The sequence below is a fragment of the Desmodus rotundus genome, chromosome 7 (assembly GCF_022682495.2).
Source record: "Desmodus rotundus isolate HL8 chromosome 7, HLdesRot8A.1, whole genome shotgun sequence".
NCBI lineage: Eukaryota > Metazoa > Chordata > Mammalia > Chiroptera > Phyllostomidae > Desmodus > Desmodus rotundus.
In genome coordinates, this window is record NC_071393.1 from 14455880 (window position 1) to 14471268 (window position 15389).

At 46.1% G+C, this 15389-nt stretch overlaps 1 protein-coding gene across 4 annotated transcripts in view; it reads left to right on the forward strand.

Moving 5' to 3' along the window:
• Positions 1-9: 9 nt before the first annotated feature.
• Positions 10-15389, forward strand: part of PISD (phosphatidylserine decarboxylase) — a 31976-nt gene continuing 16596 nt past the window's right edge. Inside the window, exons 1-3 of one of the 4 annotated variants that reach the window (XM_024566765.4) lie at positions 10-125; positions 6698-6777; positions 9718-9893. In XM_024566765.4, the coding sequence (XP_024422533.2) occupies positions 61-125; positions 6698-6777; positions 9718-9893 (321 nt within the window). In that variant the 5' untranslated portion in view covers positions 10-60. Of the gene's footprint in view, positions 126-6697; positions 6778-9717; positions 9894-15389 lie in introns of those variants that run through there. The other 3 variants (XM_045200983.3, XM_045200982.3, XM_045200985.2) reach the window with 3 other exon arrangements.

Below are 15389 nucleotides of genomic sequence, written 5' to 3' on the forward strand. Positions count from 1 at the left end.
ACGCCACAGGAGTGCGCCTTTCTTGCGAAAGGGGGCGTGGCTCACTGAGGAGGAGACAAGATGGCGGCTTCCGTGGCACATCGGTACTTGAGGTTGCTACGCGGGGTCACGCCGTTGCGGAGCAGGTACAGTGCTTGGGGACCCCGTCTCAAGGAGGGGGCGGCCTGGGCCAAACTGGGGTCGGGAAAGAGGAATCGTTTACTTATCGTCCGTCTCGCCACGGAGACGGAGCCACCCACCTCCTAGAGCTCAGGAGCAGGTGCGACTACCGCCGCATAGGGAGGTCCGAATTTAATTAAGAGTCTGGTCTAAATGCTCTCACTTTGCTCTTTCCCGCTCGGTAATAGTGCACAAGGTACAAAAAATAAAGGGAAGAAAAGAAAGATGGAATAAGCCGCATGCCCCGACCGGAGTCGAGGCAGGACTGGGTACCTCTCTGAGGGATTCGTGTTCTTGGAAGGGGCGGTGTGTTGTGGTAAGAGCACTGAACTGGGAGTCGTGTGGCTTTCACGTCGGATTCTTGTTCTTTGAAGCACGGGGTTTGGGTTCTGTGGTCTGAAAGTAGTCTGTTATAGAATTGGGGTCTTGATTACCCTGGTGACTCCCAACTCTTAGGTTCTTAGAGCTGAAAGAGACCCGAGGGGTCATCTAAATACAGCTCTTTTTGGAGTGGGAGAAATCGAGGCCCTATGAGAGGGAAGGACTCGATCAGTTTCGTCCAGCCACTTAGTGGCAGAGGCAGGACCCCGACCCGGTTATTTTTCTCTCTCCTTCGAGGACTTTTTCCCCGGGCTGCCCACCGTGTGAGCGTTTATTATTATTATTATCCCAAATGGCTTGGGAGCAGTTGAAACTCTCGGAAAATGGATTAAAATGTTGGTAGCTGTGACTCAGAGTCAGCTGCTTGGTGTCATGTCGGTCAAGGAAGGAGACGCGTGATACTTTTATGTTTCCAGCAGGGTTCGTTTTATAGGCGTTGGCCAAAGCTTGCTCTGTGACCTGAGGTGATCTATCATTGTAATTTGGGGAAGTTAAAGGACACTGACTTTGGGCTGAGAGGGGACAAGAACTGTCATTGGCCTTGACGTGAAAGCTTAACTCTCCCGTTATTAAGTATTCAAAGATAGCGGAGGTCTCTTCAGGAGGGGGCTCTGCAGTGCCCTGGTAACTGGTGGGGTTTGGACAGGTGGGTCTCTGTGGTGTCACTGTCATTACCATGTGTGCTGCTTGAGTCAGCCGTGAATTCTTCTAAGCTGTGTCATGAGTTGGAAAGACTAAAAAATGACACTCCTAAAATATTTTTTTAAATGAGGAGGAAGAGGATCACTCACTGTCCTTAAAAAGGGGGGAGGTCACAGTTCAGTACCATATAGGTAGATAAGACTAGATTTAGGTGCAGTGATTGGGAGGGATAAGGATTGGGTACAATAAGATGTCTTAATTTTCAAAGGTATTACATATCAAGACAGAAAGAAACTATGTTGAGGCAAAAAAAAACCTAAAAAGCTAACAGTTTTTTGAGTTTTAAGTAAAACAGCATCTGCGAGATGTACAGATAAAAGCCTTATATTGCAGGGAAGTTTTTCAGTAACTGGGTGATGTGTGACAGGAGATAGAACAAAGAGAAAGCAATATCCTGGGTGATAATTTCGGGCCGCGTTTCCCAAACATGTTTGATAAAAGAGTGGGGTGGATATTTATATTAGAAATGGGGATTCCCAGATCTGTCCCCACCCTGCTGCCAATTCAAATTCAGTAGGTGTAGGTTGGGGCTGCAAGTGCCCCAGGTGATTCTCTTAGGTTCAGAGAAGCGAGGACACAGTACTTAGGGATGGTTGCTTGGGGGAGACTTGCATGGAGTAATGTCTGTGGCATCCCTACCACTGCAAATCATGGTGCCAGAGACTGTGAGGAGTGTAGGAGGAAAGAAGGAATTAAAAGATATACTTGTAATAGGCCTTGATTTTAAAGAACTTTTCAGTTTAGTAGGAGAGAGAGGAAACACTCTACTAAATAATATAAGAAAGAATGTGAAATAAAGCCGTCAAGAGGCCTGCCAGTTCATTTTTGACAGCTGTCCCAGCTTTAGAAAGCAGGAGAGCTATAACAACTACAGTTAAAATGTTACCATCAGAGGTGATGTTAAGAATGTTTTTATAACTATGATAATACGGGCACAAGACAATCAGCATGGACACTGGTCATACACAGACAGTTGACCTGGCCATCCCAGTGTGTGCGCGATGAGTATCAGCTCTATTACGTTTAATACATGTAGTAACATTTGCTGTATAATATTACTTTTAATGTACATAGTAATATACAACCAGGTGCCTGGCCCCTGGGCTGAGGGTTTTACATGATTGTCTCATTCTTAATGAGGTGTAGGGCCTGTTTTTACAGGTGGAGAAACTGAGGCTTGGAATAAATTAAGCAAGTTCCTCAGGTCACACAGCTAATAAGTGGCAGAACTGCGATTTGAGCCACACAGTCAGACTTTTGTGCTTAATCATGGGCTTTAACCACTTACTTGCAGGATACCCTGTGTGAGTTCATCAGGTGGAAGGGATAGCTGGTTGATTTTATCCATTCATCGCCCTGGGGCTTAATCTCCTGGTTGAGATTGTAGTCCACTGAGAAGACAGGCAAACCCCTGCAATCCTACAGGCGTATAGACAGTGAACAAATAAGTGAATATATAGAGAATCTGTTTATTTCGGGTAGTGAGAAGTGCTAGGAAGAAAAGTGAAGGAAGATGATTGAGGGATTAAAGTGTGAGAGGGGCACCTCTTGCGCCCAAGGTGGTCAGGAAAAACCAGACGGAAGAGGAAACGTTTGAGTGCAGAACTGAGTGATAAGGGAGTGAGCGGCCTAGAGGGGTGTGCCCGGTAGAGCAAACAGCAAATGCACAGGTGCGGAAGGAGGCACGGGTGTGGAGGAGAGAGAGAGCAGCAGGAATCTGAGAGTTCAGCAAGGACTAATTATATAGGGTCTGGTCTCATTTTCTGTTTTGAAAAGATCACTCCGACTGGTTTGTGGTGCACAGGATTTGGTAGGGCCAAGACTAGAACAGAGGGAACAGGCTATTGCAGTCAAGGGTAAGAGATCAGGTGGCTTGGGCTAAGGTTAGAGTACAGGCATACCTCATTTTATTGTGCCTCACAGATGTTGTGTTTTTCGTTTTTTACAAATTGAAGGCAAGACCCTCTACCAGCAAAAAGATTACGACTTGTATTATTGCGATACTTGCTTTATTGCGGTGGTCTGAAACCAAACCCATGATGTCTGAGATGTGCCTATAATGGTTGCAGTGAGAAGTAGGCAGATAAGGATATGTTTTGAAGGTGCAGTCTTCATTCCCTACCACTGGACTTAATGTGGATAGTGAGAAAGAAGGGCTTAAGAATGAGTCCTAGGGTTTTGACCTGTGTAGCTGGGTGAATGCAGGTGTCTCTTTCTTCCTTCCTTCTGCTCTTTCTGTCTTTCTTTCTTTCTCTTTCTTTTTTTTTCTTTCTTTTCTTTCTTTCTTTCAGATAGTATAGTAATTATAGTAATGCAGCTATGGTAACAGGTAAGTCCCAGTGGATGCTCTTGATAGGCAGGGCAGCAGTGATTTGAAACCCAGTTTCTTGCCATCTTTAACACATAACTTCCCAAGGTCTGCAAGTTTGCATCAAGCAGGCTGAAAGGGGAAAGCCTAGAACTGGATGCCTGGGAAGCCTGAATGGTCCTGGCATTGGTTAGAGCTCGGTTTTATAGTCACACCCTACTGCAAGGGAGGCTGGGAAATGTAGTGTCTTGGGTGCCCAGGAAGAAAGGAAATGGGTTTGATAGACATCTGGCTAATATCTGCCACAGATGAACAGCTCTGGTGGAGGAACAGGTTAATGAAGAGTTAGAGAGGGTCAGGAATTCATCTGAACTCAGTTGGATCCTAGTGGATTTGTTGGGTAGCCAGTTGGAAATACGGATCTGGAGGTCTCTGAAGGAGCAGTGAGGGGATCATCATCATTTAGTTATTTAAAGATGTGACTGGAGTGGCATCTCTAGGAGGAGAGCACAGGCAGAGAGGAGGTCTGAATCCTGGCCTGGCACCAGTTTGAAGTTAGGCAGAGACCAGAGAGGTAGGAGGAAAAACAGTCCCAGAAGCCAAGGGAGGAATGTGTTTCAAGAAGGAGAGAGGGTGAGGGGGTCAAAAGGTACAAAGCTCCACTCATGAGATAAGTAAGTCAGTCGTGGGGTGTAACGTGCCGCATGGTGACTGCGGTGAGTACTGCTGCGTTGGTACTTGAGCGCTGCTGAGAGAGCATGCCTTAAACGTCCTCATCAGAACAAAACATTGTAACCGCGTATGGTGTCGGATGTTAACTAGGCTTATGATGACCATCACTTTGCAATATATACAAATGCCAAATTATGTCATGCACCTGAAGCTGATATGATATTATATTTTAATTAAACCTGGATTCTAAAAAAGAGAAAGACAAAAAACAACAATGTGTGAAATGCCGTTGGAGGTAAGTGACATGAGCCCCAAGACACGTGCGTTGGTGTCGGCGGCATGGAAGGTGGTGACCTGACAAGAGGTGACAGACAGATAGCAACAAAAGGCTGGCAGAGTGGGATTAGGAGGGAGTGGAAGGTGAGGGCGACGTGCCTGTGAGCATAGCTCTTTTTTAAGGGCTTGTCATGAAGGAGCAAAAAGTGGGTGGGAACCAAGGGAAGCACTGACCCACCGCAGACAGCGTTTCTGTGAGGAGATTGGAGAAAGTACAGCGTGTGTATGAGGATGGGAGGGGTCCTTTGATAGAAGGTGAAGTGCAGGGCCGGGGCTGCAGGGCCTGGGAGTGGCCAGGTCTGTGTTCTCAGGCCAGGCTGCTGAGGGGGCAGCCCACACTCAGAGCAAACCACACGAGTATGGTGCATCCGGTTATGGTGGGTGGCCGATTGTCTCCTATCTGTGCCCCCCTAGGCCCCCATCAAGCCCTGCTCACCAGTCTGCAAACCTTCTTTTGTTAGTTAGTGGCTTTGGCTTTAGTTCCAGGCAAGCAGTGTGTAGCAGTGTACAGAACACAACGATGTGCCCTTCAGTCGGCTTTACCGTTGTTCTTGCTCAGTGCGGAAAGCAGGGCTTTAGGCTTTGGCTTTTGTGGGGGGAGAAAGCACGCTCACATTGAAGCAGACTCTGTGTTCACAGCTCTGCATCTTTCTGGCCTTAGGAGTGGTGGTTATGGCCCCTGCTTTTTCTCCATACAACCCTATTTGCCTATAGGAAGATCAGATTCATCACATTAGACATATTTGCACTGTGCTGTAAAGGTGCTTTTAAGTCAAGGAAATTCCGTGCGGAAAAATGGAGGTGCCTAAATCTGATAATGCTTATAGGATATCTATATAAGATAAAACTACTAAACATCCCTGAAAATAAGTATTACTGCATGAAAATCATAGATGCAGTTTCGTTTTCCACAAAAATAGGAGTTTAGACATTTATAATAAATTATTATCTCTATCCTAAAGAGCTCCAAGGAAAAAAGAAACCCTTACTGACAAGAGTATAGTTTTTTCACTTTAGATTTCAGGTCACTATTTGGGGAAACTGAAGCACTGTCTGAATTGAAAGCGGGATATTTGCTCTTTAATTAAGGGGAGATCCCATTGTTAGCTAAAAATCATTAATGCTTTACTTGCTGGTATGGTCACTTATTGCCACTGGGGATGTGTCCAGTTTCCTTGGGTGAAGAGGAAACAAAGTAAATCAGAAGTATTTTCTCGGAGCTTCAAGTTATGAAAATAATTGGTCGTTTTTTTTCTCAGAAAAATTGAAACCTATTTATTCTGTCAAAGTAGCTTTTGTGGCAAAGTAGCCACAAAAGATAATCCAGAAATTCTAAAACAGGTGAGCCTTCCAGACTTGAAGTAGATTAGGGGTTCAGCGGGGTTTATTTGTGGCTTTTTTCCAGGACGGCCATTTAAAATGTAAAATTTTAGCCACCTGCAGGAATAGTCTCTGTAATGAGCAGGGGTTGGATGTCTACACGGCTGCGTATGGCTCTTCGTTCGTGGTGCGGAAACATGGCTGTGTGGCGTAGTGCTGGCCTGCCTGCTTATTACGGTCTTATGTGTCATTAAGAAAAAGTACTTTTTATTGGGAAATAGTTTCAGACTTACAGAAACATTATAAAAATAATACATAGAATTCCCAAATACCCTTTAGCTGGACTCCCCACATGTTAACTATATTTGCTTTATTCTTCCTCCTCCTTCCTCTCTTTCTTTTTAGATGGACTTTTTCAGAGAGAGAGAGAGAAACATTGATTTGTTGTCGTACTTATTTATGCACTCATTGGTTGCTTCTTTTTGTATGTGCCATGACTGGGGATCGAACTCACAACCTTGGAGTATCGGGATGACACTAACTGAGCTACCTGGCCAAGGCCTTCTTTCGTGTGTGTGGGGGTGGGGGGGGGGGTACTTGTTTTTCTGAAGCACTTGACCTTTAAACATTTCAGCCGTTTTCCTACAAGGACGTTTTCTTACATCACCACAGGACCATGGTCAAAACCAAGAAACAGTACTGTGACATTGATACAGCACTGCTGTTGAATCTGTAGACTGTATGCACATTTTGCCATTGAGCTACTGAGTTTTTTAATTTTAAGAAAAATGTTTAATGGCTCTTTTTGCTTGATTGTAGCCTGCATCACTGTGAAAACCCTGCCCTGAGCCAGTGCCTGCAGTCCTTAAGGAAGCTTCCCCTCGGAGCCTTTTCTACAAGTAAGTAACACTCGGAGGCGGAGTTGGCCTCTCCAAGCTTCAGTTTGCTGGTTAGTACACTGGGGTAAACGTGGCACCTGTTCCACGGGTGTTGCTTGGGGTTACATGAAATCGTACCTGAGAGGTGCTTGCGGTGCCTGGTGTGCAGTTTTCACCGAAGCATCAGCTGTTCTCATTGTTTCCACTGGCTGCATGGTAGTCTGTCGTATGACTGTACCACTTAGTGTTGGGCGTTTGCTTCTAGTCTTTTTCTGCCACAGGTGATTCTGCAGTGACATATCTTTATGCATCTCCAGGATATATTTGTAAAGGTGGAATTACTGAATCAAAGGTTTATGTATTTTACAACTTGGTATTTACGCCAAATTGCTCTTCAAAGAGAGTTATCCCAGTTTACCCTCACACAGGCCGGGGGGACTCAGGAGTACGTCTCTTCCCCACACTGGGTTACAAACTGTTCAGATCTTGTAAGCAGCAGTTTCAACCCTTTTGAAAATGTGTATTGTCTTTATTATCTAAATACCTTTTTTATTCATCATACCAAAGGCTTATTTTTAACTGGCCAATAAGAGTACCTTGGGAATAAAATGAGATGGTTAATGTGAATAGAAACAAAAAGCTTACTGTAGTTAATAGGAGAACATCTGGATGTTGGTTAATTAGGACTTGAAAGCTGGAACATGTAGGAATCATGTGAAAGATGGAGGTGGGGAACCTCAGAAATCAGGCTGTAATCTGTACAGAAAAGCTGTGCTTATAAAGTGACAAACCCAGCGGAGCAGTGGACAGGAGTGGAGGGTGCTCTCTACTTAGAGGAGGCAAGAGAAAGAGACCTGTAGTCGAAGGAAAGACCAGTGTACCGGGCAGCATGCAGCAGAGTGGGACTAGTCTGGGATCCGGGCTCAGTGCAGGGAGGGTACAACAGTTCTCTCATCACCAAATATTTCAGAAAGAGAACATTTTTTTTTCTTGCTTTTTGACAAGTCTTTTTTGGTTGTCAGAGGTAGAACATTTAGTTATCAAGTAGTAAGGGTTCATTAGGAATAGTTAGAAGATGGGAGAGATTAATGGCATCCTTGCTCGTTGGTAAAAGAAACAGCAACAACGCAAACATGTTGGAGGGACAGTGACGTGGGGAGCAGGATGAATGCCTCTTGGAAGTCGAAGGCAGTACGGAGGGTGTGCTGCTAGGCTTTGCACAGGCTATGGAGAATTCAGCTCTTACAGTACTGTCTTAGTAACAGTTTTATTAAATTCACATACCATAAAATTCACCCTTTTAAGTATGCAGTTCAGTGGTTTTTAGTATGTTTACAGAGTTGTGCAAGCATCTCCTCTACTTTTAGAACACTTTTATTCCCTGCTCACCACGCCGTGAACACTACCCTTGACCCATCAGGCTGTCACCCCTCGTTCTCCTGCCCCCAGCCCCAGGCCACCACTAATGTACTTCGCGTCTCCGTGATGTTTCCTGCACTGGACACTTCATGTGAACGGACTCACAATACACAGCGTTCTGTGGCTGGCCGCTTTTACATAAGGTTTTCAGGGCTCATGTTTAGCATGTGTCTGCACTTCATTCCTTTGTATTACTGTGTGGATGGATGTGCCTTATTTTGTGTTTCCAGGCAGCAGTTGATGGACAGTTGGAGTGTATCCGTTTTTTGTGTTATGAACGATCTTTCTCCTGGACGTTCTTGTAGAAGTTGTTGCGTAGGTGTATGCTTCACTTCTCTTAGGAGCACACCTAAGACAGAGTGGCTGGGTTGCGTGGTGCTTTTAGGGTTTACAGTATGTGAACTGCCACACTGGTTTTCAGAGTGGCTGCCTCACGTTAGGCCCGCCGGCTGTGTGTGAGTGTTCGGGTTTCGCCACATCCTTGCTGAAACTTCCCTTTCTGATTATAACGGTCCTAGTGGGTGTGAAGTGGCACTCACTGTGGGTTTGATTTGCATTTCCCTGATGACTAGTGACACTGTGTTGATTTGCTGGGGGTGCTGTAACAAAGTGTCACACGTCACGTGGCTTAAACGATAGAAATTTATCCTTTCACAGTTCTGGACGGGGTTGCCCCCTTCTGAGGGCTGTGAGGGGAAGCCTGTCCCATGCCACTGGTCTAGCTTCTGATGGTTCGCTGGCAGCCTTTGGCTTCCTTGGCTTGTAGATGTGTCTCCCCAAGCTCTGCCTTCATCTTCGCATGGCGTTCTCCCTGTGTGCATGTCTGCGTCCAGATTTCCCCTTTTTGTAGGGACACCAGTCATACTAGATTGGGGCTCACCAGGATGCCTTTATTTTAACTTGGTTACCTCTGAGTTACGGGGGGGGGGGGGAGGGTTTAAATACGTGAATTTTGAGAGGGCACAGTCCAACCCGTAACAGATACTGAACATCATTTCGGGTGCTTTTGGGCCATTTGTCTGTCTTCTTTGAAGGTGTGTATTTTTAAATCCTTTGTACATTTTTAAATTGGATTGTTGCACTGTAAGAGCTTGGGATTTGGCATTTGAGAATTGTGGTGTCCAATAAAAATTGGCCCTGCGTTGTTAGAGTAAGAGCAGAGAGCCCTGCGTGAGACGTGGTAGCTGGCTCCGAGTCCTGGGCCTGTCGGTGGCCAGCGGGGCAGCCTTGATGAGTTTCTTGACGTCTTTGCTCTTTAGTGTTTTCTTACATTCTGTGACTGTAGTGGCAGTAAAGGTACAGTACGCTGTCGTTTCAGAGGAAAGATGCTTGTCCCTTGCTAAATGATAGAATTTGGAGACAGAACAGTCTCAGTAATGACTCAGGGTTACACCTACCTGTGAGATCCTCCAGGGTCCAGTCACCTTTACTGAGGGTTCCTGGGATACATTGACTGGCCCTCCTGTTGGTGCTGTGCTTGTGTGACTCACTCCTGTCCCTTTTCCCAGGCTCAACATTTTCCTGTTTTTGTTGTTGTTGCAGACGCCAGAAAAGTCCACACTGCCCCTGCTCGAACCTTGTTCCTGTTCCGCCCCCTGCCCTTTCTGTTTGTGACTGGCGGTGGCTATGCGGGTTACCGGCAGTATGAGAAGTACAGGGAGCGAGAGCTGGAGAAGCTGGGATTGGAGATTCCGCCCAAACTCGCTGGGCACTGGGAGGTAGGAATACGGTGGAACCACCTTGGTATCTCATGCGGCGTGGTGGCCTGTCACATTTTAAATGTCCCTAAGTTTAAGTGTTTGAAAAAGTGAAAGGTACTTCTTGGAGCTCTAGTCTCCCACGGGCTTTTGGCTGGATACAGAAGGTGTATCTTCAGGGTCACACCAGCCTTCCCTTCTGTCGCCAGACCTACCCCTGGTCTCCCCACGGGCTCTGAGGGGAAATTTCCTGCTGTTGAAATCCTCAGAGCTCGTGCCTTGTACGGGTTGGGGCTGGCATCCTGGCCATTCATGCCCTGCTCAGTCTGAGGATGAGCTGAAATGGTTGGACTTTTGGGATGCGGATAAGTTCTCACCAGGAACCAGACTGAAAGAATCAAACTCCTTTATAGTTATTGCTCAGAATGCTCCCCCCACCATAGGGCCACGTGGTCCAGGGGCAGGCTTCAATGTTGCTGAACCCTGTGTGATGCATAATGAGCTGTTTACTCATCTGTGCTTCCTGGGGCCCAGGATCACACCTGACTCAGAGCAGACATTCAGTAAATACTGAAACTGAGTATAAATGTGTATGTTTAAAAATTGCCGCCTTTGCAGCCATAATTTAACAAATGAAAAATCTGAAATATCAATAGATTTTGGTAGCCTGGGCAAAAGAGAGGACACAAATAAAGGTACTGTGGTATCTGGGATGATGCATTGGGTCTCCTCACGGACCATTCCATATTGGTAATCAGCTCAGCTGAGTCCAGTGGCCAGGGCATCTGACTCCTGAAGGTGAGTCCCAGCGTGCTCCTCAGTAGCTGTGTGAACTAGGATGTGTCGCTTTCACCTGGTCCTCTGTGTCTCCGACTATGAAACAGTGGGCTGGATTGGAATATGACTCTGAGATTCCTTCCCGCTGTAACGTGGTTTGTCTAGGAATTGTTGGAGGTACATGCCACACATCACAGGCCTCTTCCCAAAGTCCTGTTTTGACTTGGGTTTCGACCCTCTTCCTCCAGCGGAAACCAGTATAAGGATTTCATTTGATCTCCAACAGTCCTGTAAAGCTGTGACTTAGGCAACCAGCCATGCAGATCTGGCTGTGGCCATTGTCCTGAGAAGTGTGTGTGTGTTCGTCCGCCTGCGTTTGGCCTGTGCGTATGCCTTGTACGTTGTAATAACCTGCTTCAGACCAAGAAAGACAAAAGGTTTTCTGTCTTCTAGTATCATAGCACAAAGTCCTTTGGCGAAGGGTGATTGCATTGTATGCGAGGCACACTTCCAAAGCACTCTCTACTCACTTTACTCTCCATGATATTAATGGTTTCCTCTGTAAACGTAATCTTTTCCTTTAGACCAGTAAAGTATTTGTGAAACTGATGGACTGTGCTCACGTGTCACACCCAGACTGGCTTCTCTGTCCCTGGGCATTTGTCAGCTGACTCACCCTGTGACGAGCTTGCATGGTTTTAGGAAATCCCCACTCATCTTAAAGGTATCCCAAGAGAATCTACATTTAGAAGAAATTTGCTACTTCCAAAATTGGAAAAGACTGATGTCAGTAGTTGTTTTGTTTTGTTTTTAGCATCCACTGTTTGTATAATTGGGATTACTGACGTATATGAGTCAGTTCCTGAAAGACGATTGTTTGTAATGAGGACAGGGTTGATTAGCTCCTAAGTTCTCGGCCTGGACAGTGAAGGGAGGCTGCAGTGGGGAGGCCTAGTACAGCGTGAGGCCTGAAGCCCCTTTGGTAAAGAGCTGGACTTAAGTTAGATACCATTCTTTTTTTTTAAGATTTTATTTATTTATTTTTAGAGAGAAGGAAGGGAGAAAGAGAGGGAGAGAATCATTAATGTATAATAAACACATCGATAAGTTGCCTCTAGTAGACCCCCAACTGGGGACCTGGCATTCAATCCACTGAGCCACACCAGCCAGGGCTAGATACTGTTCTGTTGGTTGAATAAAATGGCCAAGGGACTGCTCCTGATTTTTCAAAATAAGGAAAATGGTTTGGGCTCCAAGCAGACATCATAAGATTTCAGGGCAGTTCAGAACTGGCCGCTGGGGGCTGGGTCTTAGTCCCACCCCTGACCCCAGCTAATCACTGTCACCTTGTATGAAAAACGAGAGAGCACACCAGCCTGGCCAATCACTAGAATGTTGGGGAACTTGAGACCTTGTGGATTCTTTGGGCTCATCCCAAGTGTTTGAGCAAGGCCCAAGATCTCTGTTTTTAAAAAGCCCCCTAGAAGCCCTGACTGCTGTGGCTCAGTCCCAAAAGCAAAAGGTCACTGGTTTGATCCCCGGTCAGAGCATATGCCTAGGTGGTGAGTTCAGTCCCCGGTCGGGGCACGTAGGAGAAAAAGCTGATTGATGTTTCTCTCTCGCATCAATGTTTCTCTCCATCTCCTTCCTCCCTTCTCCTTTCTCTAAAAATAAATTAATTTAAAAAAAAAGAAACAAAGCCCCCGAGGCGATTTCTGATGACAGACCAGATTTAGGAGCCATGACAAGATGAGCCATGGGTTCCCTTCCGGGCTTTGTTTTTAAGTGGCACATGGAAATCTCTGGTGGCGATTTTGCTGGAATATAGTCTCTTCATGTCCCTGAGATCCGGTCTGACATCTCTAGAGCTGAAAGAGAAGACAGGCTGGCAGTTACTGCTGAGAGGAGCCCTTGGGATCAGGGCGCAGCTGAGGTAGTTGGATGATTTTTTACCAGATAGCGTTTTCCAGATTTCCAGGAGATAGATGTGGGTTGAGCTATGGGCAGTGTAACCTTTCCCACACTTCAGGAAGCATTCCTCTCAGCCCCTGTTGGTCAGGGTGCCAGCAGGGCGTCTTTGTTCCCCTTTCCCATTTGTAAAAAATGTCTCTTGTGCCGCAGAAACATCTAGTTTATTCCCCGGTATCAAAATTCTTAAGCAGATAGTTGTAATTCTTCATGGCGAACAGCATCGCGCAGTTTTTCTGAACCCTTTTGGTTACAGCAGCTGGCTGAGGTGGGCAGGGCGAATGTTAGAGCCCTTTTACAAAAGGAAAGACCAGTTGGTAGCAGAGTGGGGCCCCGAATGAGATCTGCTGACCCCAAATCCCATGCTCTTAGAACAATACCATGTTACTAGTAAAAGTTGCTCTTAGCACAGAAGTTACACAGTGACAGCAAGAGGTGGAGGTGAACGGCCTGCCCGTCCGGCATGTTCTGTGTTTGGTGCCTCCGTGTTCCGAGGGCTCTTACTGGTTAAATATCAGGCGTGTTTGAGCGTGCGCACTCGGAAAGTTGCCTGTGGTAATGCAGAGCGTGTTCACGGAAGGCCTCCTTCCCGCACCCTAGTGCTCTTGCAGAATTTATACCAGTATGGTTCCTTTATTGAAATAGAATTTCTGGTTTTGGTAGTAGTATAAAAGAAGCCATACCGCCATTTATATTATGTATAAATTATTATGTTATTTTCCATGTGAACAACTGTAAACCTACTTTTGCCCACTCCTGTATTCTGGACAGCCTGACCCTTATCAGATGTGTTTATTTGCAAATATTTTCTCTCATTCTGTGGATTGTCTTCTCACTTCTCCCCCTTCCCCCTCCCAGTGCCAGTCATCTTTTTATTAGGTATTAATTAGGTTATGAAAGGATTCAGAGGTGCTGGGCAAATGTCATGGTCAGGAATGTGGAACCCACACTGGGCCCTCTTCAGTGGTGCTTACATCACCACTCATGTCTGGGTTCCTTATAATTATAAGAAGGGCAGTAGTTGAAAAGCAGGAAAGCTGCCAGCACCATAGAAACCTCAGGGAGGCTCCCTTTCTTCGCACTGACACACTTGTAATACCAGCAGTTACCTCTTTGAAACACTCCAGCAGTGCCTGGAGGGGTGAGATCCCGAATCCATGTCCCGCTTGGCAGCTGCCCTTCACCGCGTTCCTCCTTCGCTGGCACAGCTGACACGATCATATCCTGGAGCCCCGGATGTCGCACTCTCCCTCCCTTGATGGTGTCTTTGTTTTCAGGTCCTCAGTCAAGAATATTTTTATTGGTTTTTAGAGAGAGAGGAAGGAGGGGGGGAGAGAGAGAGAGAGATACCGATCGGCTGCCCCACATGCACCTTGAGTGGGGATCGAACCCACAAGCTGGGTATGTGCCCTGGTTGGGAATTGAACCAGCAACGTTTTGCTGCACAGGACGATGCTTCAACTAACGGAGCCACCCAGGCAGGGCTTGATAATATCTTTTGATGCACAAAAGTTCTTTATTTTGATGAAGTCCAATTTATTTTTACTTTTACTGCCTATTTTTGGTAATAAGAATTCATTGCTGAATCCAACGTCCTAAAGATTCTCTTCTGTTTTCCTCTAAGAGTTTCATCCTTTTAAGTTTTATGTTTGTCTTTCATTCATTTTGACTTAAAACTTTTGTGAGGTGTAGGGTTAGGGTCTAGTTCCACTCTTCCGCATGTGGACATCCAGTTTCCCAGCGATGATTGTTGAAGGACGACTTTTCCTATGGAACAGTATTGGTGCCCTTGTGAACCAGTCTCCGTCCCTTTAAGTAACAGAAGTGGTAAAACACCAATAGAACCTTGGAAAACAGGGAGGGTGCTCATGATTCCCACCCCTTCTCATCATGGCTGACTGCATGCTCATGGGCTTTATTTTTTAAACATTCACTTCCTGTCTTTGTCTGTTTTGACATGCATATATACCTGTTTTTTATCTTGCCCTTTTTGCTGTATACATAACTGCTCTATGTGATGATTTCTCAAGAGTGCGTGAAAGCACTTTAAGTGGCTCTGCCACCAGAGCTGGTTCTGGTGCACTGGTGGCTTCTGCCACAGCGAATATAGTTTTAGAGCACATCTTTGCATGTAGGCCTTTTCCGCAGGGAGAATGCCTAGGTGTGGAATCGTTGTCTGAAAGCGTATGGACACCTATACGGTTTGTGCTGTGCGTTTGGCTTCTAAAATGATTGTACATTTGTGGTTGGTATTCTTGAATACATGAACCTCACTGGATATTAGCAAAACAAAATTTCTCATAGATGAACATGATTCCTTTCTTCTTGAGTTCACTTATTCATTCAACAAACATTTGAACTCCTGTATGCCAGGCCCTGTTGAGATGCTGGGGATCCACTCATGGATAGAACCAGAGTTTCTATCCTTATTGGTGGGTGAAGATGCCGTGGAGAAACCTTAAATAGATGAAGGGCACTGATGTCCAGGCTGGGACTGAGGCAGCCAGGGAAGGAAGGCCTCACTCAGTACACGAGTAGAGACTGCAGGAGCGGAAGGATGAGCCAAGGGCCATCTGAGGGGAGAGAGGTCGAGGCCAAGGCTTGAGATGGACAGCTGTGTCCATCACTGTTGAGGAAGAGCAAAGAGCCCGTGTGGCTGGAGGTGCAGAGGGCAGAGAGGTAGGAAGGCTGGAGCACCTCATTACACAGCCTGCCTTCTGAGTGAGGGCTGAGTGATTGGGGTTCTGATCCAATCACTCTGGCTACTATGAA